A 25,741-nucleotide genomic window follows, 5' to 3' on the forward strand; every position below is an offset into this window, starting at 1 on the left:
CTGATATCGGATGTTACATGTGGCTGGCAAGCATATGATTTTAAACCCCTATGTATGTGAGCATAAGAACAAGTAAAAGTGTTGTTTATATTTGGCTCATTGGTGCGTTTTTCTCTATCTCTTTTGCAAGTACCTATCCTTGGATCTTTGGTAGGATCCTGAGAGAAACTGCACACATGGTGGACATCATTGTGGACTTCATTGCCTTATACTAAAGGACTTGCGCTGGGTATCTTTTTTCTGATATATATATATATATGTATATATATATATATATATATATATATATATATATATATATATATATATATATATATATGACAAGGGGGTCCCGGCACTCGTCCTTAAAGGTGCAAATACTTGGTGCCTTTCCGTTTTCAGAAGAAAAGATGTAACAAAAGGCATGTAGATGGCACTCTCAAGGTTGTACAAATTCTGCGCGGCGGCAGCAAAGATGAAATAATTGAATCAACACAAGCCTATATATATATATATATATATATATATATATATATATATATATATATATATATATATATATATATATATATATATATATATATATATATATATATATATATATAATCCAAGTTGTATTTTGAGATGGGGGCATGATGTTTGAGGGGCTACACCTCAAAAGATACTGAACGTACTGAGCTGAAATTTCAGGGCAAAATAGTAAAAAAATTAGGGAGCAATCTAAACTTCCAACTGTCAGCTTTTCTCTGCCACTTCAGAAATGGCTTTTTGACACCGTTTTTCATTATAGTCTATGAGGTATTTTTGGGAAGGCATAACTCAGGGTAGAGGAAGAATTGAGACTTCGGGTTTGTTTTATTAAATAGATATTGTCCCAGTGTACTGTCTTTTGGGGTTAAGGTTTTTGAGATGGTACTTATTCATTTGAGGCCGCAATAATGCGATATTTACCAGTCCTGCAAATAAATGGATGGATCTCCTTTTCAAAGCAGTATAGGGTAAACACGCTTTCCTTTCATGGAGCTTTATGGATAACAGTATCCTCCTATAGTAGGTAGTAGTCTCCCTTCAGCAATAGGGGAGCGCTCCAGGTGCTAGTGTCCATTCCAGAATTGTCCCATATAATAAGATCCAAACAGCGGCTGATGTATCAACTTGTAGACAGGGCTGTGTGGGAAAGTTACAGTTTTTTTCTTAATTTAGTGAAAAATGCCCCATTCTAAAGATAGGGCCTTTAAACTTGTTGCGCCTGTGCAGTGGCCACCAGCATGGGGTGTACTCTGAGAGGCTTCAAATGGGTGTACAAATATGGCAGACGGAGATGTGCGGGTTCTGCAGAATACAGAGGGAGAAGTGTCCTGAGTGTTGAGGCTGCTGATGAAGAAAAGCAAAATGGTACCTGTGTCCCCAGTAGTAAGCTCTCTTCTCTTGCAGCTCCTACTCCCCGGTAGCAGCTAGTTTCTTTCCCTTCGTGGAAAGGATCTTTGATGATGTCACCATCCATGTGACCCGCTGTCCTCATCAGGGGGTATAGCACGGACCATAGTTTGCCTGCTGCGGCTGCAGGACTCGGTACCAGGTACACATTCCTGGAGGTACACACCTGGTGCCAGTGCACCCTACCCCACCCTACGCACCCGGCAGCAGTGCACCCTTCCCCCTCTCCCCTCCGCACCCAGTGGCAGTGCACCCCCCTCCCCCACACAGACCTGGCAGCATTGCACCTCCCCCCCACATCTGACGGCAGAGCACCCTTCCCCCCACACACCCGGTGGCAGTGCACCCTTTCCCCCTACCCCCCACACACCCGGTAGCAGAGAACCCTTCTCACCCCTCCCCCCTACACAAATGGATGCAGTGCACCCATCTCCCCCCCCCCCCCCACACACACACCCGGGCTGCAGTGCACCCCTTCAAACCACACACCTGGCGGTAGTGCCCCATTCCCCCCCTACACACCCGGCGGCAGTGTTTAGTATAGTAGGACACACCACAGGCCGCTCCCCGTGTATATGACACTACAGTACATACTGCTCATCCTGTATAGGACCCTATATGCTGCTCCTCCTGTACAGTATCACACCACAGGCTGCTCCCTGTGAATAGTAGGACACCACAGACCACTACTGCTGTATAGCAGGACACCACAGGCCACTGTTCCTGGCATGGTGGGACACTACTTGCTGTTCCCCCCCCTATGTAGTGGGACATTACATGCCACGCTCCCTGTGTAGTAGGGCACTACATGCCCTTACCCCTGTATAATAGGATGGTAAATGCTGCTCCCCCTGTATAGCAAGACAGTACAAGCTGCTCCCCCTGTATAGCAAGACAGTACAAGCTGCTCCCCCTGTATAGCAAGACAGTACAAGCTGATCCCCCTGTATAGCAAGACAGTACAAGCTGCTCCCCCTGTATAGCAAGACAGTACAAGCTGCTCCCCCTGTATAGCAAGACAGTACAAGCTGCTCCCCCTGTATAGCAAGACAGTACAAGCTGCTCCCCCCCTGTATAGCAAGACAGTATAAGCTGCTCCCCCCCTGTATAGCAAGACAGTATAAGCTGCTCCCCCCCTGTATAGCAAGACAGTACAAGCTGCTCCCCCTGTATAGCAAGACAGTACAAGCTGCTCCCCCTGTATAGCAAGACAGTACAAGCTGCTCCCCCTGTATAGCAAGACAGTACAAGCTGCTCCCCCTGTATAGCAAGACAGTACAAGCTGCTCCCCCTGTATAGCAAGACAGTACAAGCTGCTCCCCCTGTATAGCAAGACAGTACAAGCTGGTCCCCCCCTGTATAGCAAGACAGTACAAGCTGCTCCCCCTGTATAGCAAGACAGTACAAGCTGCTCCGGCTGTATAGCAAGACAGTACAAGCTGCTCCGGCTGTATAGCAAGACAGTACAAGCCGATCCCCCTGTATAGTAACACACCCCAGGCCGCTCCCCCTGTATAGCAGGATGGGACAGGCCGCTCCCCCTGTATACCAGAACGGGACAGGCCGCACCCCCTGTATACAGATGGGGCAGGCCTCTTCTTTGGTGGCGGATCGCCAGAACGTCACCGCTGGCGATCCGCCAGCAGCCTGGCTCACCATCTGACAGACACGCGTGCATCTCACGCGCACGCGCGTCTCAATCTCCGTCGGCGGGGCGACCAGAACCCTGTCCGTCTCCGCTTCAGGGAGACGGACAGGGTTAGGGGGGGTGCGGGCAGGTGGCGGTGACCCGGGGGGAGCGTGCTTCTCGCTATAGATATGGGGATGGCAGCTGGCGTCGCCATCCCCTGCAAAGATGGGACCTGCCCCATCTGTAGCAGGATGGGACAGGCTGCACCCGCTGTATAGCAGGGTGTGGGGGCATATAGGTACCTGGCACTATGGGGGGCATATATGTACCAAGCACTGTGGAGGGCATTTATGTACCTGGCCCTGTGGGGGGCATTTATGTATCTGGCACTGTGGGGGGCATTTATGTATCTGGCACTGTGGGGGGCATTTATGTTTCTGGCACTGTGGGGGCATTTATGTATCTGGCACTGTGGGGGGCATTTATGTATCTGGCACTGTGGGGGGCATTTATGTATCTGGCACTGTGGGGGGCATTTATGTATCTGGCACTGTGGGGGGCATTATGTATCTGGCACTGTGGGGGGGGGGGGGCAATTATGTACCTGGCACTGTGGGGGGGCAATTATGTACCTGGCACTGTGGGGGGGCAATTATGTACCTGGCACTGTGGGGGGGCAATTATGTACCTGGCACTGTGGGGGCAAATGTACCAGGCACTGTGGGGGGGGCATATATGTACATGGCACTGTGGGGCATATGTACCTGGCTGGCACTGTGGGAGGCATATTTGTACCTGGCTGGCACTGTGGGGGGCATATATGTAACTGGCATTGTGGGGGGCATATATACCTGGCACTGTTGGGGCATTTATATACATGGCACTGCTGGGGGCATTTATGTACCTGGCACTGCTGGGGGCATTTATGTACCTGGCACTGCTGGGGGCATTTATGTACCTGGCACTGCTGGGGGGCATAATATGTGTAGCTGGTGCTGCTGGAGAAAACAGAAAAAAATATAAAATCGACAACATACAGTATATTAAATCTATGTCGATATTTGTTATTATATGGATTATATTTGATTAAAAAAACTGATGGTGTGCTTTGGCAATTTTAAAATCTTGTTAAGTGTGCCACGAGTTTAAAAGGTTGAAATTACTGCTATAGCCTCCCCTGTAAAGAAGGACAGGACAGGCCACTCCCCCTGTACAGCAGGACGGGACAGGCCACACCCCCTGTATAGCAGGATGGGACAGGCCGTTCCTGCTGTATAGCAGGATGGGACAGGCCGTTCCCGCTGTATAGCAGGATGTGGGGGCATATAGGTACATGGCACTATGGGGGGCATATATGTACCAAGCACTGTGGAGGGAATTTATGTACCTGGCCCTGTGGGGGCATTTATGTATCTGGCAATGTGGGGGGCATTTATGTATTTGGCAATGTGGGGGGGGGGGCATTTCTGTACATGGCACTGTGAGGGCATTTATGTACCTGGCACTGTGAGGGGGGGGGGGGGAAAGATTTATGTAACTGGCACTGTGGGGGGTGTTTATGTACCTGGCACTGTGGGGGGCAAATGTACCTATATGTACCTGGCACTGTGGGCGGAAAATGTACCAGTCACTGTGGGGGGCATATATGTACCAGGCACTGTGGGGCATTTGTACCTGGCTGGCACTAGTGGGAGGCATATTTGTACCTGCCACTGTGGGGAGCATATGTACCTGGCTGGCACTGTGGGGGGCATATGTACCTGGCACTGTGGGGGGCATATGTACCTGGCACTGTGGGGGGCATCTATGTACAAGGCACTCTTGGGGGCATCTATGTACACGGCACTGTTGGGGGCATCTATGTACACGGCACTGTTGGGGGCATCTATGTACACGGCACTGTTGGGGGCATCTATGTACACGGCACTGTTGGGGGCATCTATGTACACGGCACTGTTGGGGGCATCTATGTACACGGCACTGTTGGGGGCATCTATGTACACGGCACTGTTGGGGGCATCTATGTACACGGCACTGTTGGGGGCATCTATGTACACGGCACTGTTGGGGGCATCTATGTACCTGGCACTGTTGTGGGCATTTATGTACCTGGCACTGTTGGGGGCATTTATGTACCTGGCACTGTTGGGGGCATTTATGTACCTGGCACTGTTGGGGGCATTTATGTACCTGGCACTGTTGGGGGCATTTATGTACCAGGCACTGTTGGGGGCATTTATGTACCTGGCACTGCTGGGGGCATATTATGTGTGGCTGGTGCTGCAGGAGAAAACAGAAAAAAAAAAAAAATCGACAACATACAGTATATTAAATCTATGTCGATATTGGTTATTATATGGATTATATTTGATTAAAAATACTGATGGTGAGCTTTGGCAATTTTAAAATCTTGTTAAGTGTGCCACGAGTTAAAAAAAAGGTTGAAAATCACTGCTATAGCCTATATGTGTGGTGTGTGATGTCTGTAAACATTCAAATTGCTTTATTAACTCATATTTGATACAGTTATGTGACACACAAAAATTAAAATTAACTTCCAAAATTTGCACAGACAATATCTTTTGCCGCACACAGCCTTCGTAAAATTAGAGCGAACATTGTAGTGCACCCCTCCCCCCGTACACACCTGGCGTTAGTGCACCCCTCCATCTCCCACACCCGGCGGCAGAGCACCCCTCCATCTCCCACACCCAGCAGCAGTGCACCTCCCTCCATCTCTCAAAACCTGTCTGCAGTGCCCTCTCCCTTCCAGTGCCACCATTTATACCACCACCCCCCCCCCCCCCAACCCAGTGCTGTTTTAAAGGGGAGCTGTTAAAGGGGCAGGGTGCAGTTTTCCCTATAAAAATCAGACAGGGAGCAGCAACCAGCCACATCGCTACACTATACCCCCCTATATGGTGCACTGCATTGATTTCACCACACCCCCTATGCACCGCAATACATCGCATTCACTACACCCTCCTATACGCCACACTATATCACCTGCATTACACACCCCTATTTATGCTATATTACATCCTCCCTATACGCATTGCTACACTACACCCACTATACGTCACATTACATCAATACACTACACTCCCCTATACGCCACACTACTGTACATCACTACACACACTCTATATGCCACACTACAACACTTCCCTACACTCCCTATACACTACACCCTCCATATACGCTGAGCTACATTACTACATTTCCCCTACACACCGCACTGCATTGCTATACTACACACACCTTATATGCCACACTATACTCCCATTATACGCCATACTACATTGCTATATTACACCCCTCTATATGCCGCACTATAATACTACACTGCACACCATTTTATGCCACACTACATCTCTACACTATATACATCTATACTATGCATTACATCACTACAGTACACCCGCCCCTATACTCCACACTACATTGCTACACTAAATACTCCATTTGCAGCACCTAGTCCCTAAAGTACACTGCCCCCTATACGCCACACTACATAACTGCACAGACCCGCATTTCCCACAATAACTTTAACACGTCCTGTGCTACCCGCCACACATACTTACCATAATGAAGAATTTTATCTCTCCATCTATCACCAGAGTTTTCTTGGGCTTCCCTGTTCCATGGTAGTGTAGAAGGAGGAAGCAGGGCCCCGTGAGAGAGCTGTGTAGAGAGCAGAGCTTGGTCCCCATACCAGGATGATTCAGGCAGGGTATATACAGGGGGAGCAGCTTGTACTGTCTTGCTATACAGGGGGAGCAGCTTGTACTGTCTTGCTATACAGGGGGAGCAGCTTGTACTGTCTTGCTATACAGGGGGAGCAGCATTTACCATCCTATTATGTACACGGCAATGTTGGGGGCATCTATGTACACGGCACTGTTGGGGGCATCTATGTACACGGCACTGTTGGGGGCATCTATGTACACGGCACTGTTGGGGGCATCTATGTACACGGCACTGTTGGGGGCATCTATGTACCTGGCACTGTTGTGGGCATTTATGTACCTGGCACTGTTGGGGGCATTTATGTACCTGGCACTGTTGGGGGCATTTATGTACCTGGCACTGTTGGGGGCATTTATGTACCAGGCACTGTTGGGGGCATTTATGTACCAGGCACTGTTGGGGGCATTTATGTACCTGGCACTGCTGGGGGCATTTATGTACCAGGCACTGTTGGGGGCATTTATGTACCTGGCACTGCTGGGGGCATATTATGTGTGGCTGGTGCTGCAGGAGAAAACAGAAAAAAAAAATCGACAACATACAGTATATTAAATCTATGTCGATATTGGTTATTACGTATATGGATTATATTTGATTAAAAATACTGATGGTGTGCTTTGGCAATTTTAAAATCTTGTTAAGTGTGCCACGAGTTAAAAAAAAGGTTGAAAATCACTGCTATAGCCTATATGTGTGGTGTGTGATGTCTGTAAACATTCAAATTGCTTTATTAACTCATATTTGATACAGTTATGTGACACACAAAAATTAAAATTAACTTCCAAAATTTGCACAGACAATATCTTTTGCCGCACACAGCCTTCGTAAAATTAGAGCGAACATTGTAGTGCACCCCTCCCCCCGTACACACCTGGCGTTAGTGCACCCCTCCATCTCCCACACCCGGCGGCAGAGCACCCCTCCATCTCCCACACCCAGCAGCAGTGCACCTCCCTCCATCTCTCAAAACCTGTCTGCAGTGCCCTCTCCCTTCCAGTGCCACCATTTATACCACCCCCCCCCAACCCAGTGCTGTTTTAAAGGGGAGCTGTTAAAGGGGCAGGGTGCAGTTTTCCCTATAAAAATCAGACAGGGAGCAGCAACCAGCCACATCGCTACACTATACCCCCCTATATGGTGCACTGCATTGATTTCACCACACCCCCTATGCACCGCAATACATCGCATTCACTACACCCTCCTATACGCCACACTATATCACCTGCATTACACACCCCTATTTATGCTATATTACATCCTCCCTATACGCATTGCTACACTACACCCACTATACGTCACATTACATCAATACACTACACTCCCCTATACGCCACACTACTGTACATCACTACACACACTCTATATGCCACACTACAACACTTCCCTACACTCCCTATACACTACACCCTCCATATACGCTGAGCTACATTACTACATTTCCCCTACACACCGCACTGCATTGCTATACTACACACACCTTATATGCCACACTATACTCCCATTATACGCCATACTACATTGCTATATTACACCCCTCTATATGCCGCACTATAATACTACACTGCACACCATTTTATGCCACACTACATCTCTACACTATATACATCTATACTATGCATTACATCACTACAGTACACCCGCCCCTATACTCCACACTACATTGCTACACTAAATACTCCATTTGCAGCACCTAGTCCCTAAAGTACACTGCCCCCTATACGCCACACTACATAACTGCACAGACCCGCATTTCCCACAATAACTTTAACACGTCCTGTGCTACCCGCCACACATACTTACCATAATAAAGAATTTTATCTCTCCATCTATCACCAGAGTTTTCTTGGGCTTCCCTGTTCCATGGTAGTGTAGAAGGAGGAAGCAGGGCCCCGTGAGAGAGCTGTGTAGAGAGCAGGGCTTGGTCCCCATACCAGGATGATTCAGGCAGGGTAGAGGGAAAGTAGGGACGTGCAGGGCAGAAAGGGGTGGGGCTTGGTCCAGACTAGGATAGAGGTGTAAAGGAGACTTGGCTGCCTGAGGGGAAGAAGGAGCAGAGCTTGCTCCCCCGACCTAAGACAAAGCAGGGTAGAAGTTAAGTGGTGAGTGGATGAGGGGAAAAAGGGGGTGGTGCTTAGCTGCCCACTGGGACTGAGAAGAGAAGTGGAGAGTAGCTGCGGGGAAGAAGGGGAGGAGCTTGCTTCTCTGACTTGGAATTGGGCAGGGTAAAAGGAAAATGGGGAGTGGCTGCCCACTTGGATAGAGAAAGGAAGTAGGTGGGTCTTGGCTGCCCACTTGGATAGAGAAAGGAAGTAGGGAGTGTCTGCGGGGAAGAAGGGGCCGGGACTTGCTCACTGACTGGGACAGAGAAGGGTAGAAGGGGGCAGGGCTTGGTCACGGACTGGGTGGTCCCAATGTATCTGCATAATATTAATGCACGCTCATCTAGAATAATGATTGCTCATAACTAGTGTGTGTAAGAAGCTTGAGTCAGAGGCTGCTGCTGCTGCCTCCACCCTCCCTCCATCATCCGATGCTGGATTTCTCGCCTCCACTCCCAGCACCATGCTCAGTGGTCACCTCCCCCTCACTGCATCCACTGCAGAGGCACCAAAGTATTTAGAACAAAGAAGTATAAACAATTCTGCTTGGTAAATAAAAAAATATTTGTACATTTTGCACAGAACAATGATGTTATACAAACATATTCATTAAATATTTAAACAAATCTAATGTTTATATATATATATATATATATATATATATATATATATATATATATATATATATATATAAAAATTAGTGGTGGGCAACGGTTACAACTTTTAATCGCGAATAATCTCAGTAAATTTTTGCGATTAACTGCGATTAATCGCATTTATATGCAAAAATTCAAGAACGTATTAAAAAAGTAGTGTATTGCGCACTTTTATTAAGAACTGCTATAGGAACAACAGTGCAATAACATTTGGCTTGCAAACACTTAGTAAAATGTGTTTTTTCACAGCAGTATTTACTCATACTGTAGCATTTAAAAGAAATGAATAAAATAAATTAAAATAATTCTAATATTTCCTCCCAACATGACCCATGCCTGGAGGGACAAACTACTCTACTCCTGGACTTTCCTCTTAATTTATGATTGCCATTACCTGTTTTGAACAGGTTAGAACTAGTTCACTCTCTCTGACAAAATCCTTCTTAGATGGACAAAACCATGTGCGCTGCAGGGGGGCAGATGTAAAATGTGCAGTGCACATGGTTTTGTCCATCTAAGAAGGAATTTGTCAGAAAGAGTGAACTAGAATAAGGCCCTAAGACAGGTGCTTCACCACAGATGATAGTAATCATAAATTAAGAGGAAAGCCCAGGAATAGAGCATTCTGCCCCTAGAGGAAAGGGTCATGTTGGTAGGTATGCTTTAGCATCCACATTAGCATGTAATACTTCTTTAGCATTAATGTAAAATAAATGGTACATTTTAAATATAAAACCAAAGCTATTTGCTAGCTTTTTAGAGAAACGTTACCCTCAGAGTCCAAAGTCCACAATCATAACGTAGCAGTATAAACAGTGTATGGGGCAGATGTATTAAGCCTGGAGAAGGGGATAAAGCATACCTCCCAACATGCCCCTCTCCAGGACTTTCCTCTTGATTAATGATTGCCATCATCTGTTGTGGAACACCTTTCTTATCCATTATTAACCTGTTGAAAACAGGTGATGGCAATCATAAAATAAGAGGGAAGTCCAGAAACAGAGCATTCTATCCCTCCTGGAATGGGTCATGTTGGGAGGTACGGATTAAGAAGTGATAAAGCAGTAATAAGTGCAAGGTGATAATGCACCGGTCAATAATTATGGATTTGACAGGAGCTGACTGTCTGGTACATTATCACCCTGCACTTTTCACTGCTTTATCACTTCTTTATCCCTTCTTCAGACTTCGTACATCTGCTCCTATGTACAGTAGCAAGTGTCCCTGTTAGAGTGAAGTGGTCGAGCACACCAAAAAAGAATACACAGATGGGATTTACTGTCCATTCCTCCAACTAGAGTACATACCTAAAAGATATCTGTCGAATCTATCTGTTGGGAACAAATATTTGTAAGGTATGAGAGCAAAGAACAATCATAAATCAACTATTTGCTCCCAAACATTGGAAAACAGACAAAAACTATTGTTTCGAGAAATTTGTTATATCAATACAACAGATGTAATGAATGATGAATGACCACTGTCTGTTTTCCAGTGTTTGGGAGGAAAAGGTAGATTGTTATATGCCCTCATACATTACCAGATTGTATTCCCACCATACAGATTGGACAAATATCTTTTAGGTGTGTAACCTATTTAGCCCTCAGCACCAAGCCAGTTGCTAAGACACACCAGGTTATTTACATTTTCAGATGATAAACAAACTCTCTTCTTCTGCACAATATGACCAGCAAGAGAAAACAACCTTTCACAGGGTACTGATGTTGCAGGTGTTACCAAGTACTTCTGTGCAATAGAGGCCAGCCTGCTGTGTGAGCCTGCATGTTTGGACCACCACTCTAACGGACAGGACTCTGTACTGATGGTGGGCTCCACTCTGTATCGACGCACACTGTTCTCAACTGAATCTTCCTCTTGTTCAGAATCAGACTCTGATGAAGCAGCCAATAGGGCTAACTTTTTATGCAGTAGCATCCTCCCCTGATGTACCCCTCTGGTATGGCATCCACCCCTCTGTTATGGGGCTGCAGTAGCATCCTCCCCTGATGTACACCTCTGGTATGGCATCCATCCCTCTGTTATGGGGCTGCAGTAGCATCCTTCCCTTATGTACCCCTCTGGTATGGCATCCTCCCCTCATGTGACCCCTCTGGTATGGACCTGCAGTGACATCCTCCCCTCATGTAGACTACACAGTGTCCTTGCTCACATACATAATGACCCCCTTTATACTAGTCATGTAATTACAGCCTTCTCTTTAGGCAAACTCACGGTGGTATGATGATGTAGCCCTTTTGGGTATTCAGCGTCTTTCCTTATGCACCTGGGGATCTTCACCCTCCTCCTATCTGGCAGCCCCTCTGCTGTTACATGCACGGGGACCGCTGCAGTGTTATCCTGGCGTCTTCCAAGTGCGGCAGCAGCACTTGCACGTGGACCTCTGCACCGGTATCCTGGCGTCTTCCAAGTGCAGCAGCACATGCAAGGGGATGTCAGCAGTGGTATCCTGGCGTCTTCTAAATGCTGCAGCACACTCGCGGGGACCACGGCAGACACGTCCTGGCGTCCTCCAAGTGCCGATGCGCATGGACCTCGGCTGCTGTGTCTTGGTGCGAAAATCTGGCGTCCTCCTAGTGCCGATGCGCATGGACCTCGGCTGCTGTGTCGGCGCGAAAATGCGCTGTTCTTCCGGCTTCCGGGTCTGAGATCAGCCGGATCACGTGACGTACGAGTTAACGCATTAATGAAATTATCGGCGTTAACATATTTTTGCGTTAACGTGATAACGCGTTAATCTGCCCACCACTAATAAAAATATAAATATATAAAAATATAAACATATATATATATACAAATATAAAAATATATATAGATATATATATATATATATATATCGATATATATCTATATCTATATATATATCGATATATATCTATATCTATATATATATCTATCTATATATATATCCATCTATATATATATTTGAAGAGAAAAACCGCACACCACTTGAAATCACAGGTGGGTGCCAGATCACATATGCAATTAGATATAAACCATTCCCAAATCTGATATTTTAGTAAACAGAGACCAGCACACCATTTGAAGATGAAAATATTTGCGTTTATAAAAATGTGCAAACAAGTGCATAGAAACACATGGCAACATATTGCAAAAACAGAGTTTTTTGAATAGCAGGGTTACTTATCTATCCCAGAAGAACAACCTTATTACAACGGGTTCCTGCTGTCATCCTCATGGCTGTCTGGCTCAACAAACTGTTTCGGGAGACCTTTATCAAGAGCCTGATATATATAAATTGCTCTTTAATCACAAGGCGTCATTTTAATCCATGTCAGTTGAAGCCTTGTGATTAAAGAGCAATTTTACCTGCAAATGGTGGTGAGTGCCCTTTCTGGCTGTACTGGAACTGTTGGTATATATATATATATATATATATATATATATATACTGTATATATATATATATATATATATATATATATTAGCGGTGTTCAATCACCACTACGGCCTTCGTGGTGTACATTATTAAGTGTCCTTGTGCATTCATATATGTTGGCCAAACTAGCCGACCCTTCCGAGAGCGAGCAACGGCCCACCGGTCAGCTATCAAAAATTGTTTAGCTGGCAAAGATATCGACCAGCCGGTGGCCCGCCACTTTAAGGCCCACCAGCACACACTGGCCGATTTAAGACATCAAATAGTTGAACATGTCCCTCTACCTGTCCGAGGTGGTAACAGACTCAAAACCCTCCTCCAACGTGAGACCCACTGGATTCATGTTTTAAACTCAGTGGCCCCTCATGGTCTGAATGAGAAAACTTCTTTAAACATATTTCTTTAATACATCCCTCTAAAAGGTTTTCTAAAGTTTTTTTTAAATCTTAGTACCATCAACCTTTTTCAGTAGTTAAGTAACTACCAGATAATAAGTAATGACAAATTAATCAACTCTATTTTTCCTGTCATCATCGACACGTGTGTCGATTGGCTAACACGGAAGAGCCCTTTAAAAACGGATTATGCAAATATATGCACACCGTTCATATAGCTTTATGTACCAAGTGAATGGTGTAAACTTGCAATCCACTAAGCTATTGAAATGTATTTGTAAAATAGAACATTGACGGCCATTGAATGATAAGTAACTTGTATTACGGCTGTCTTATATCTATACATGTTTTATTGTAAACACATTAACGTGATCATTGTACATGAAATGCATACAGGCTGCATCCCGATGTAGTTGTGTTCCTTGATTTTAACCATTTTTCTTACATTTACGCACTTCGTCACTTTAAATACCATTGTCCTTTCCGATATATGGCATCACTAATTTGTGCACTCCTGTATGCGCTACAGGTTACTACGCACGCTGAAAATGTCCCCTCTCCCCTCCCGTCTGCCAGTGGGAACAGACGCCGGCGGGTCACCTAGACAACGGACGGACTGACGTCAGCTGTCACGTGAACACGCAGCCGGAAGCTGAACCCTCTGCGCAGAACGGGACCAAGATCACGTAAGTGTGTTTCTCTATTTAAACTAAGTTGTTTTCTAAGTCTGTTGTTTTCTGCACACCACGCTTTGTTTGAATGTTACTGCACAGCCAGCAGTCTTGAAGAAGGAGCGAATGCTCCGAAACGGTCGACACAATATGCTGACACGTTTTCCACTGTGATTTTTTCCACTGTGATTTGATGCTTTAATACACAGTTACCTGTTTTATTGAGAGTGCCGCCTCCAGTTTTCTTTCATTTTATTGATTGAACACCGCTACTATATCTATTTGTGGAAGGCACCCCCTCGCTGTCTGGATGTACTAAGTGCCGGTCTAAGCCTGCATATATATATATATATATATATATATATATATATATATAACATAAAAAAACATTTAATAAAAAAGTCTCTTATTCCACACAATGGTAGTGGCTTTTCCAGACCATAAAAAGGTTCATTCAGACATTTCAGAATAGCAAACTGACATTACCAACGCGTTTCGTCCCTACATGGGACTTCATCAGGGGTTCGCAGATAGCAAAAACATAATTTCCATGATTTTCATAGGCAGGGTATGTCCACAACCAGATTTTTATAATAGGTCCTTTAAACATTCAGAGGTGCACTCTTACTTTAAAACTTTTTCGTTCAGTAGTTGAATCAGTTAGGTGCTTTTATTTCTTGTAATGGGTCATATCCGCATATAAACAAATTGAATGGATTGCTTTATGATTGGAAATTTATTGGCTATTCCATGTCCTTAGTATATCCATAGATAAGTTATTCTCAATTAAGAGGGTGCTTCTGTTTGGTGACACCTGTCAACATATACTTAAGTGTAGGTACATTCAATACAGATTCGTAAATTGTTCAGACTGTAGTTCTCACTGCCCTTTTTAGAGGTGTGAAAGGTTCAGTGGTATATAATGATCTGATATGGGTGGTGGACATTTTTTTTTTCTTAAAAAACTTAACTTAAATATAAAATTAAGTTTCAACACCAGGTCCAACAAGTATATATACTTACTGCAAAATGATTTACAAACAGGAATGTCTTACCTTTTCTGAAGCTGTTGCCAGTTTGGTGCCACTTGCATCGAAAGCTAAAGCTGCCAGAGGGCTGTTGTGAGCAGGAATCATATTAGCAGCTCTCTGCAATGTATAAACAAATGTTTTACCCAGAACGTTTAAACATAACAGCAGCACAATAAATTAGCCATTTATAGTTGTCTCCTCTATAGCTTCAAATCATTAAATACACTGTACTAATTACTTTAACCAAAAAATGTATTCAAATATGTTATTCTATTTTATTTTTCAAAGTAGACTAACCTTTTATGCAAAAGAAAACGTAGGAGGCTCTGGCAAGAGATACATTTACACCTATTTTGACAAATTCACTTTGAACTCAAAAGGATTAAATTATAGTGAACTATTACTTATCTCGAATGCTAAACTACTTTATTAAAAACAAGTAGCTACTAGAGCAGAGATAGCACAAAACTGGAAAAACCCAAACCCCCCACCACTTGCGAAGAGTATCTGAAAAATACATTACGAATACCAAATGGAAACCTTTGGTTTACAACACTCTTAAGTCCAACTCTCCAGCGGCTAAAAGGCTCAACTGGCAGGAATAATCGTCTAGGGATGTCTCGACGATATGCTTGGTCCCGCTATTGGCAAAGAACGACTAGCTTCATCCCCTGTAGATTTAGGCCATTGCCGATTGTAAAATAAGTCTTATATCTGTTTTGTATATGGTTGATTACATTTACAATGTTACTTTGTGGTGTTATATTCTGACTCTACCCCATCCCCCCCCCCCCCCCCCCCCTCCTGTTTTATTTTCTGTATCCCCTCCCTTTCTGTGGTTAACGGAACAAAAAAACTATTGATAAAAAAAAAAAAAAATCAAGCAGTGCAGTATGTATAAAGTGTAAATAAGAAGGAAAGTGTAAATGAAAATGTTGAAGCAACTGTCTGTCCAAAACTATTTCTTTATCATATCATGCGTGCTGAGGTAATATATGACACAATAAGAGACATAATAGATAAATATTGGTATTGAATACTTATTCTAATTTCAAGAGATCCTCAATTACTGCTATAATTAGGAAGTCATAATAACTCCATAGTACACATATCAACAGGAGGATCTTACAGAGTAGCGTATAACCAAAGTGTACAAAACATCTTAACAGTACATTTGGTACTTGTTTCCTAGCACGGCGCCCATCGCATCGCATACCATAAGCCATACAATGGTATACAATGCGATGCGATGTTACGCGATGGCAGCCGATGTTATACGATTTTAAATCGTATACCATGGGTCCTCAAACTGCGGCCCTCCAGATGTTGTGAAATTACAAATCCCAGCATGCCTTGCCACAGTTTTGCTATAAAGGAGTGTAAAAACTGTGGCAAGGCATGCTGGGATTTGTAGTTTCACAACATCTGGAGGGCCGCAGTTTGAGGACCCATGTCGTATACCATCGCATTGTATGCCATATACAATGGTATACGATTGTTTTCAATGTTAAATGGGCCCCCTATAAGATTATTAATTGTATAAGCACTGCAAGGGGTGCTTACAATGTTAAAAGCACTCCCACTATCGACGCCAACCCGTAGCGTGGTGAGCGCAGCTAGCCTGCGAGGGTCAGCGGTACGCGTCCTCCGACCTTTTCATACCCCCACTAGGTACTTGTGACTTATCTGGGCGCCCGATGTTGAAATTGTATGCCAGTACCCTAAGCATGCGATTTGACGCGATTTCCCTTGAAATTCCCTTGAAGAGAAAATCGCGTTGCATTGTATGCTATTGTATTGCATGCGATGCGATTTGATGCGATTTGAATATGTGCAGGCACCCAGATGCCTGTTTCATATGTGAAATGGCCCCCCAGACCCCATTTGTTATTGTATACCCACCCTGATGGGTAAATGACCCCCATTATTAAAGCCACCCCACTATCAACGCTATGAAACAGGCATCTGGGTGCCTTCACATTAAAATTGCGTCAAATCGCGTCAAATCGCATCGCATGCAATCTGATTGTATGCGTATTGATTTGACGCAATTTTTAGGTGCGATGAAGAAAATCAGGCGCCCAGATAAGTCACAAGTACCCCCCACTATCCACGTCGGCGTGGAGTCGACTCTAGATAGCGTGGCGACCGAGGCCGACGTGTGGCGAGCGCAGCAAGCCCTGCGAGGGGACGCGGAATACATGTAAAGTAATACGCGTCCCCTCGTGGGGCACGCTGCGCTCGCCACGCTTCAGGCACGTTGGCTTGCCACACTATATAAAATCAACTCCACGCCGACGTGGATAGTGGGGGTATGAAAAGGTTGGAGGACGCGTACCGCCGCCCCTCACGGGCTCGCTATGCTCGCCATGCTTCGGATTGGCGTTGATAGTGGGGGTGGCTTGGGGATGCATTTAACATTGTAAGCACCCATTAGGGTGCTTATACAATTAAATATTGTATAGGATGCTTAAATTGCATCGCATGTGGCTATATGGCATGCGATGCGACTGAAAATCGTGGTAAAATACATGCTAGGAAACAAGTACCGTACATTCCTGCTATCACATATAGAGATTGAGCCGAGCTCATCTGTACTGCCGGTGCCCCTAGATGACCCGCATCGGTGTGCTACTCGCTGGGACAGGGACGTGCAAGCCTCTCACATGCTTGCACATCCATTGACGTGCATGGGGAGCTTGAGTGTCTCATGCCCAACTCATTCCCCGAACACCGCTCAGATGAGAGCGCCTCCATCTGTAGATACACAATCACTGTTGTTAGGCAGTTATAGTAACTACATAATTTATTTATCAGCAGAATAATCAAACAGAGACCTTATATCTTAGCCCAAATTGTAAAATTGCCAATAGAAACTAGGATTTCAGCTTCTATAATTGTGTCATATATAATTGCATTCATAGTTAATATATCTGAGATTATCCTATAAACACAGAGGCCTATATTTTACTATATGTTACCAACTATTTATTAAATGTGTTGAAGAGAAACCCTCTATGTTAATCCACTCAAGTAATGCATCCAAATAATTTCTACTCTGAGAATCTATTTAAAAATAAATTGTAGATTACTTAATTACAACACTGATTGTGATCTCGTTATATTTTATTGATGTAGAGTGTTAGAGGAAAAAATTTCTAGTGCACACAAAATTCTTTCTTAAATACTGTATACAATACTACAAACCAATCTGCTCCTAACTTAGTTTTCAAACACAGCCTCTAACATGACAGCTGATTGGCTCGTAATTATCTCACTCCAAGGCTTAGTATGCAAGAGGCACCGTGCCTACTTGCCGGGCAGAGTCGTTAATACGAAAACCGCTGACATATACCCCATAACAAGATTTTTGCAGCTCAAAATACATTCATGTGAGGAAGGGGAAACTGGGGGCACAACCACGGAGTGTACAGTCAAGCTCATTAGCGAAGCATACGCCGACCATACAGTACATGAATGTATTTTGATCTGTAAAAATCTTGTTTAGCGGTATATGTCAGCGGTTTTCGTTTTCCATTGAAAAATCCCTGCATGGGACGAAAAGCGTTTTGGACCACCATCCACCTTTTTGATTCATAACACATTGTATTAACCCTTTCAATTCTGCATATTATTTTTGTACTATTTTGTACTTTGTAACAGTGAAATTAAAACTGTGCTTTTAAAATAGCACTAGTCTCTAGCCCCTTTTTCAACTCTAATCACTCACTCCTCCAGCACCCCCACATACATTCACGAATCATTCCACAGCAAGGAGTGCATACTGAACCAACAAAACTGCAGGGTAAGTTACTACTTTTGTTACACCACTACTTGTACTCATATTGACACATGCCCTTACACCGGAGGTATGGACACCCAAACCTAGAAGCAATTGAACACCCAGCATCAAGTTTTTCCTGAACCAAACACCTTTCTCCGTGGGACACTGCTATTCCACAGTTAACCACTTTGAACAGCATCTCCAACACCCTGCCCACAGCTATCGCTCCCAGCCACAGACTTCATCACCCACTGACATTAGACAATTAATTTATCATCATTTAACCCTAAAACGCCAGTACCCCCCAACCTGGAAGTATCCCAGCTATCTACAAGGGGGACCAGGACTCCCGCTATCGGTGCAGGCCGCTAAGGGTTTCCCATTTCCTCTCAGAGTACTGTGCAAACAGCATTCATCCATTACTGTTCTGATCCGGTCCCATCCTGATCCGGTCCAGTCCTGATCCCATCTTGAGCCGGTCCTGTCTTGGTCGCATCTTGATCCGGTCCAGTCCTGGTCAGCGTGATTGTGATCTGGTCCTGCCAAGTTGCTCCTGGCATGTGCTATTCCATCCAGTGCTGCCGGAGTGCGCAGTCTGGCCATGTATGTGCTCCAGTGGAGCCTGGTTCGTTCACTTCTTTATTTTAGTGAGCAAGCTGCTCTGTATCCTTGTTTCTAGTTTTTGACATAGTCCAGCTCTCCGTGATTCGGCTGTGGGTTCACGCCTGTTTTGGGGTACCGTCAGTTTAAGTGTATCCACTGTTTTGCTTTGGCGTGTATTTGTTTGGTGGCACCCGGTTATTGGTTTATCCGATGCCTGTGACTTGGTCACATTCCCTGTCCTTGGCCTGGTGCCGTTAGCCAGGGTGTCCTGTCCAGTTATTGCCTGCTAGTTAGATCTTTCTCTTGGTCCTATCTCTGGCGGTTGCCGTAGACTTGTAACATCTTAAAACTTGGTTGCATAGGTGTCGAAGTGGGCTAAACTCGCTCCTTCGAACGTGGCGACTAAAGGAGAAGCCTAGCATTCCACAGTCTACGGTCACCTGCCCGAGAAGGCCAATAGAGTTAGAGTAGGGTGCGCCGTGGCTGTCCTAAACAGCAGTCCCGGCTGAGGGTTCAGCCCACCACCATCATACGCCCGTGCCCGTCTCGTTACTCCAACGGTGGGTTCACACCCAGAACAGTCACACCCAGGCTTATGGGGAAATTACTGAAAGAAACTTTTCTTGAGGCTGTGAGCATGAACATCTCTGTCAGGAACCCACAATCTCTCTTCTGGCCCAAACCCCTACCAGTGGACCAAAAACTGAAGGGAACTACGAACAAATTTGGAGTCCAGAATTTTTTCCACCAGGAACTCCTGTTGTCCCTGAACATCCACGGAAGGGATTCCTCTGATAACATTACGATGAAACTTGTGGGAGAAGAAGACTGGCTTCAAAAGAGAAGCATGAAAGGTGTTTGCAATCCTGCAGGACTTGGGGAGCAACAGACGGAATGCAACCGGAATAACCCTCTTAATGATCTTGACGATGGTTGATGCAATATGATATTCCGAGTCAGAAACCAGACCTAATCACCAACCTTGAACGGACAAGGACATCTAGACTTATCCGCAAACACCTTTTCTTTGAAGGCTGTCTCCTTAAGAGCATCATGTACTGTATCTTACTTCATGTAGCCTTAAACCGAAAGGCCCTAGACGTAGCAGAGGAAGAAGCTTGAAGAAAAGAATTAGCCTGGGGATGGTAAACAAACTGTGAAAAAGGGTGAAACCTTGGAGGCTGAATGCACGGCATTGTTTTATGCAAATTCTGCCAAGGGAAGGCAATCCACCCAATCATTCTGTAATTTGGAGATAAAGCATTGCAGATATTTCTTCAGTGACTGATTCAGCCGCTCAGTTTGTCCATTAGACTGAGGGTGAAAGGCTAAAGTCAGACTCAGCTTGATTTTTAGAGAAGCACAGAACAATCTCCAAAATTGTGCTACATATTGTGGACCCGTCAGACACAATGTCTGTAGGTAACACATGGGGCCTAAATACGTGCCGCAGGAACAAAGAGGCCAATTCTTTGGCCAATGGTAATTGCTTAAGGGCCACAAAATGCGCCATTTTGAAAAACCGGTACTTGTTTCCTAGCACGGCCACAAATCTTGGCCATCGGGAGTAATTTGAGTGGCCTGCGACGCGACCGACGCCCCCGATTTTTCCATTGAAATGCATTGAAAACAGTGAAAAATCGGGTCGGTCGCGTCGTGTGCACCTAAAAATGCTTAAATGGTCCAGACGCGATGCCCCCGATTTCCCCATAGGGAACAATGTTAAATGCTTCAATTTACCCGCGATGACCACGATTTCCCATAGGAAACAATGTTAAATGGATCAATTTACCCAAATCAGCATAGGAACTATAGTAAATGGGCCAAAAACACCCCTGAACATTGAAATGTCCCCCCAAAAGTAGTTGACGCCACCCCGCCATCAACGTGAACCCGAAGCGTGGCGAGCGCAGCGAGCGCGCGAGGGGCGGCGGTACGCGTCCTCCGACCTTTTCATGCCCTACTATCCACTAGGGCGTGGAGTGAGAATAGAATAGTGTGGCGAGCGCAACGAGCCACCGAGCCCGAAGCGTGGCGAGCCCCGCGAGGGGACGCGGATACCTTCACAGGTAAACGCGTCCCTTCGCGGGCTTCCCAGGGGCCGCGTCGCCATGGACACCTGGGAAGCCCGCGAGGGGACGCGTATATCTGTGAAGGTATCCGCGTCCGCTCGCCGCGCTTCGGGCTCGGTGGCTCGTTGCGCTCGCCACACTATTCTATTCTCACTCCACGCCCTAGTGGATAGTAGGGCATGAAAAGGTCGGAGGACGCGTACCGCCGCCCCTCGCGGGCTCGCTGCGCTCGCCACGCTTCGGGTTCACGTTGATGGCGGGGTGGCGTCAACTACTTTTGGGGGGACATTTCAATGTTCAGGGGTGTTTTTGGACCATTTACTATTGTTCCTATGATAATTTGGCTAAATTGAGCCATTTCACATTGTTTCCTATGGGAAATCGTGGTCATCGCGGGTAAATTGAGGCATTTAACATTGTTCTCTATGGGGAAATCGCGGGCATCGCGTCTGGCCCATCGCACCCGATTTTTTAGCGGCCGCGATGCCCGCGATGGCCCCGATTTTACCCCCGATGACCGCGATTAAGATCGTTGTGGCCGTGCTAGGAAACAAGTACCGAAAAATCTGTCGATGATCACCCAAATAGTTTGAAAGCCAGCTGAAACTGGCAAACCTACCACAAAGTCCATCGCAATGTGTGACCATGACCTTGATGGGATGGACAAGGGCATAAATTCTCCAAAGGGCCTAGACCGAGGAACCTTATGTTTAGCACAAACAGGGCATGGCTGAATAAATTCCTTGACGTCCCTGGACATTCTTGGTCACCACACAACTCAGGTACACGGTCTTATGGACCCCGAGATGACCCGCCATCTTGCTGAACATGGCACTTTACACCTAAGAGTCTCTGGCACAAACAAATGAACATTAGGGGTCTGGGCTGGAGCCCAACTGTGGGCCTGGTGAATGAGCGCCTCCAGGCTCAAACTGAGACCAGGCTGTATACAAGAGACAGGAATGATGGGAGCAGCAGTCTCCTGGCCTGAATGCTGTGGAATAAAGCATTGTGACAGAGCATCCGCTCTAACATTGTTAGGACCAGGTCTAGATGTAATCAAGAAATTGAACAGAGTAAAGAACAAAACCCAACGGGCATGCCGGGCATTGCAGCTTCAATATATGGCAGGTTCTTGTGGTCGGTTAATAACAACACCTGATGGTTGGCTCCCTCTAGCCAATGCCTCCATTCATTGAAAGGCCACTTAAAGGCTAATAATTCTCTGTCACCAACGTCATAGTTGGTTTCAGCAACAGAGAATTTATTTGACATATATGCACAAGGGTGAAGGACCTGGGTTTTGGGGTTGCTTTGCGAGAGCACTGCTCCTGCTCCCACTTCAGAGGCGTCCACCTCCACCAAAAAGGGATGATCCGGGTCAGGATGCCTGAGGATTGGAGCCGAAACAAACGCTTGTTAAAGAGTTTGGAAGGCCTCTTTGGCTTGGGAAGACCAACAAGCTGGATCTGCCCCTTTCTTGGTAAGAGCCACCAGGGGGGCCACAATAGAAGAAAATTTATGTATAAGGCACCGGTAGTAGTTGGCAAATCCGAGAAAACTTTGGATTTCCTTGAGATTGGTAGGCTGTACCCAATCTACCACTGCTTGAAGCTTCATGGGATCCATGCTAAAGCCCTCAGCTTAAATAATATACCCTAGAAACGAGATCTGGGGCACCTCAAACTAGCACTTTTCGAGTAAACAGTTCTCCAAATTTCTGCAACACCTGTCTTACTTGGGTTCTGTGTGAATCAAGATCCTTGGAATAAATAAGTGTATTATCCAAGTATATGACTACAAAACTACCCAGAAAATCTCGTAAGATGTCGTTGATAAAATCTTGGACAGCCCAAAGGGCATAAGTACTCATATTGCCCGGAATTTGTACTACAGATGTGGCCAAGTACATCGTGGTTTACAATGCACTTTTGATGGCTGAGTCGCGAGTTGTAGATTGCGTTATGTACTAAACCATGTAATACATAGTTTAACCACTGGGTGACAAATGTTCCACGTTAAGACTACGGTGCTGAATACAATGTTGTTGGAGTTGACAAGGATCTGTGAGAAGCTTGCCAATCAACATTCTTCACTTTCTAAAAGAAAAAAAAAATCTGTCTTCTACAAAACTAAATGTCAGGCTGCCACGCAACTTCCCACTACAGATTTTGTCCTTACTTTAGGGAAAAAGTACTTTCAGTACTTTAGATAAAGAGTACTTGGATTAAATTAAAGCAGATCTGTTTGGTTATACATTTTGTTGGTACAGATTGCTATATTGAATACATGCTAACCTTTACTAATGCTAGAAACTTTCACATGGTATATTATAACTTAACTGTACAGTATATTGTACACCAATGGAACAACTGAAATCACAGGTGTCTGTGGCCTAGCGGTTAAAGACACAGTTACTGTATACTGTTAGCAGCAATACTGGTTCGATCCATAGAGTGGTACAATTTATTTTTTTAATGTACTATTTTTTTAATTTTTTAATCAATAAATTAATTTGGTGCTTTGCAAATTCCTTTTGCACAAAAAAAAATAACAATGGCAGGCTGTAATGTACATGATACAGGTATTGTCGTTACATACTGTAAGTTACAGAGAACAATTTTTTCTCGCAAGAGTAAATTTTCCACTTCAGGTAAAAGTCTTTAATTTAGGGAAAGAGTACTTACTTTACAGAAAGAGTTCTTGGATTAAATTTGCAGGAGGAGATATGATCAGTTATACATGTCATTGGTACAGATTGCTACTGTATAAATATGGATTCCATGCTAACCTTTACTAATGCTGGAACCTTTCACATGGTATATTATTTACGGAGGTGTCGATCATTATGCTGTACTGCGCCATGAAAACAGCGCAATCTACTGGGCATGTCTTATACTTGACTGTACAGTATATTGTACACCAATGGAGCAACTGAAATCACAGGTTTCTGTGGCCTAGCGGTTAAAGACACAGTTACTGTATACGGTTAGCAGCAATACTGGTTCGATCCACAGTGGGGTACAATTTTTTTTTTAAATGTACTACTTTTTTTTTCATTTTTTAATCAATAAAGTTATTTGGTGCTTTGCAAATTTCTTTTGCCTTTTGCACAAAAATTAACAATGGCAGGTGGCCATGTACATGATATAGTTATTGTCGTTACATTCTGTGTTGCAAAGAATGTTTTTTTTTTCGCACAAGTAAATTTCGCACTTCAGGTAAAAGTCCTAACTTTAGGGAAAGAGTACGAACTTTATCTAAAGAGTACTTGGATTAAATTCCACACAAGCAGATCTGTTCGGTTATGCATGTCGTTGGTACAGATTGAGTTTGAAAGTCAATGCATGCTTCTGCACCTTCCCCCATGATCACTCATTAGCATTAATTCCCATTGAGCCCACTATTTACTGTATACAGTATGTCTGAAGCAAAACACCTCCCCCAGCCACTCCGTGCATGGTCACATTAGTGAGGCTAGATCACATCGCAAGGCATGCATGCAATGTGTGTGCGATGCGATCCGAAAGCAGTACAAAAAGTGTGTGCAGCACATACTTTTTGTACTGTGCGATGCCCGTGGGAGCGCAAACCGCATCGCACGCTGCTATTGTACCTTTAGGCACATAACCCAGCCCATTATTTAAAAAGTGTCTGGCACAATAATATACTGTAAATTATGGAATGATAAAAGTCAATAATACAATACTTTATTGAAGAGGATGGAGATGCTTGGTAATTGAAAGAGATATTGGAGGATTGATTGAAGAATTGGATGATTGATCTTAGGGTTGGATGATTGGATGAAGAATTGGATGATTGAATAAAGAGTTGAATGATTGAATGAGGATTGGATAATTGGATGAAGATTGGATGGTTGGAAGAACAATTGGATGATTGGAAGAACAATTGGATGATTGAATGAAGATTGGATGGTTGGAAGAGCAATTGGATGATTGGAAGAACAATTGGAGGATTGAATGAAGATTGGATGGTTGGATAAACAATTGGATGATTGGAAGAATAATGGGATGGTTGGATGAAGATTAAATTATGAAGTTTGAATGTCCTTGCTGATTTGAATCGTGGCTGCAGAACCAGGAGTAACCCTGGAGAATAACCATCAGCATTAAGGAGAAAGATAATACCCCTTTGGGGGGCAAACCTTGTCCAGTCCGTATTGGTGGCAGCAGGTTCCGTGGTACACAGGTGTAGCA

The 25,741-nt window shown here is 44.7% G+C and overlaps 1 protein-coding gene across 7 annotated transcripts in view; it reads right to left on the reverse strand.

The window, feature by feature from the left end:
* Window positions 1–25,741, reverse strand: part of WIPI2 (WD repeat domain, phosphoinositide interacting 2) — a 474,144-nt gene that overhangs the window by 241,855 nt on the left and 206,548 nt on the right. For all 7 annotated transcript variants that reach the window (XM_083153525.1, XM_083153522.1, XM_083153524.1 and 4 more), the window contains exon 6: window positions 15,090–15,182. In XM_083153525.1, coding sequence (XP_083009651.1) covers window positions 15,090–15,182 — 93 coding nt within the window. The remainder of the gene's footprint in view (window positions 1–15,089; window positions 15,183–25,741) is intronic.

The sequence above is a fragment of the Crinia signifera genome, chromosome 7 (genome assembly GCF_055691185.1).
Source record: "Crinia signifera chromosome 7, ASM5569118v1, whole genome shotgun sequence".
In the NCBI taxonomy this organism is placed as follows: Eukaryota; Metazoa; Chordata; class Amphibia; order Anura; family Myobatrachidae; genus Crinia; species Crinia signifera.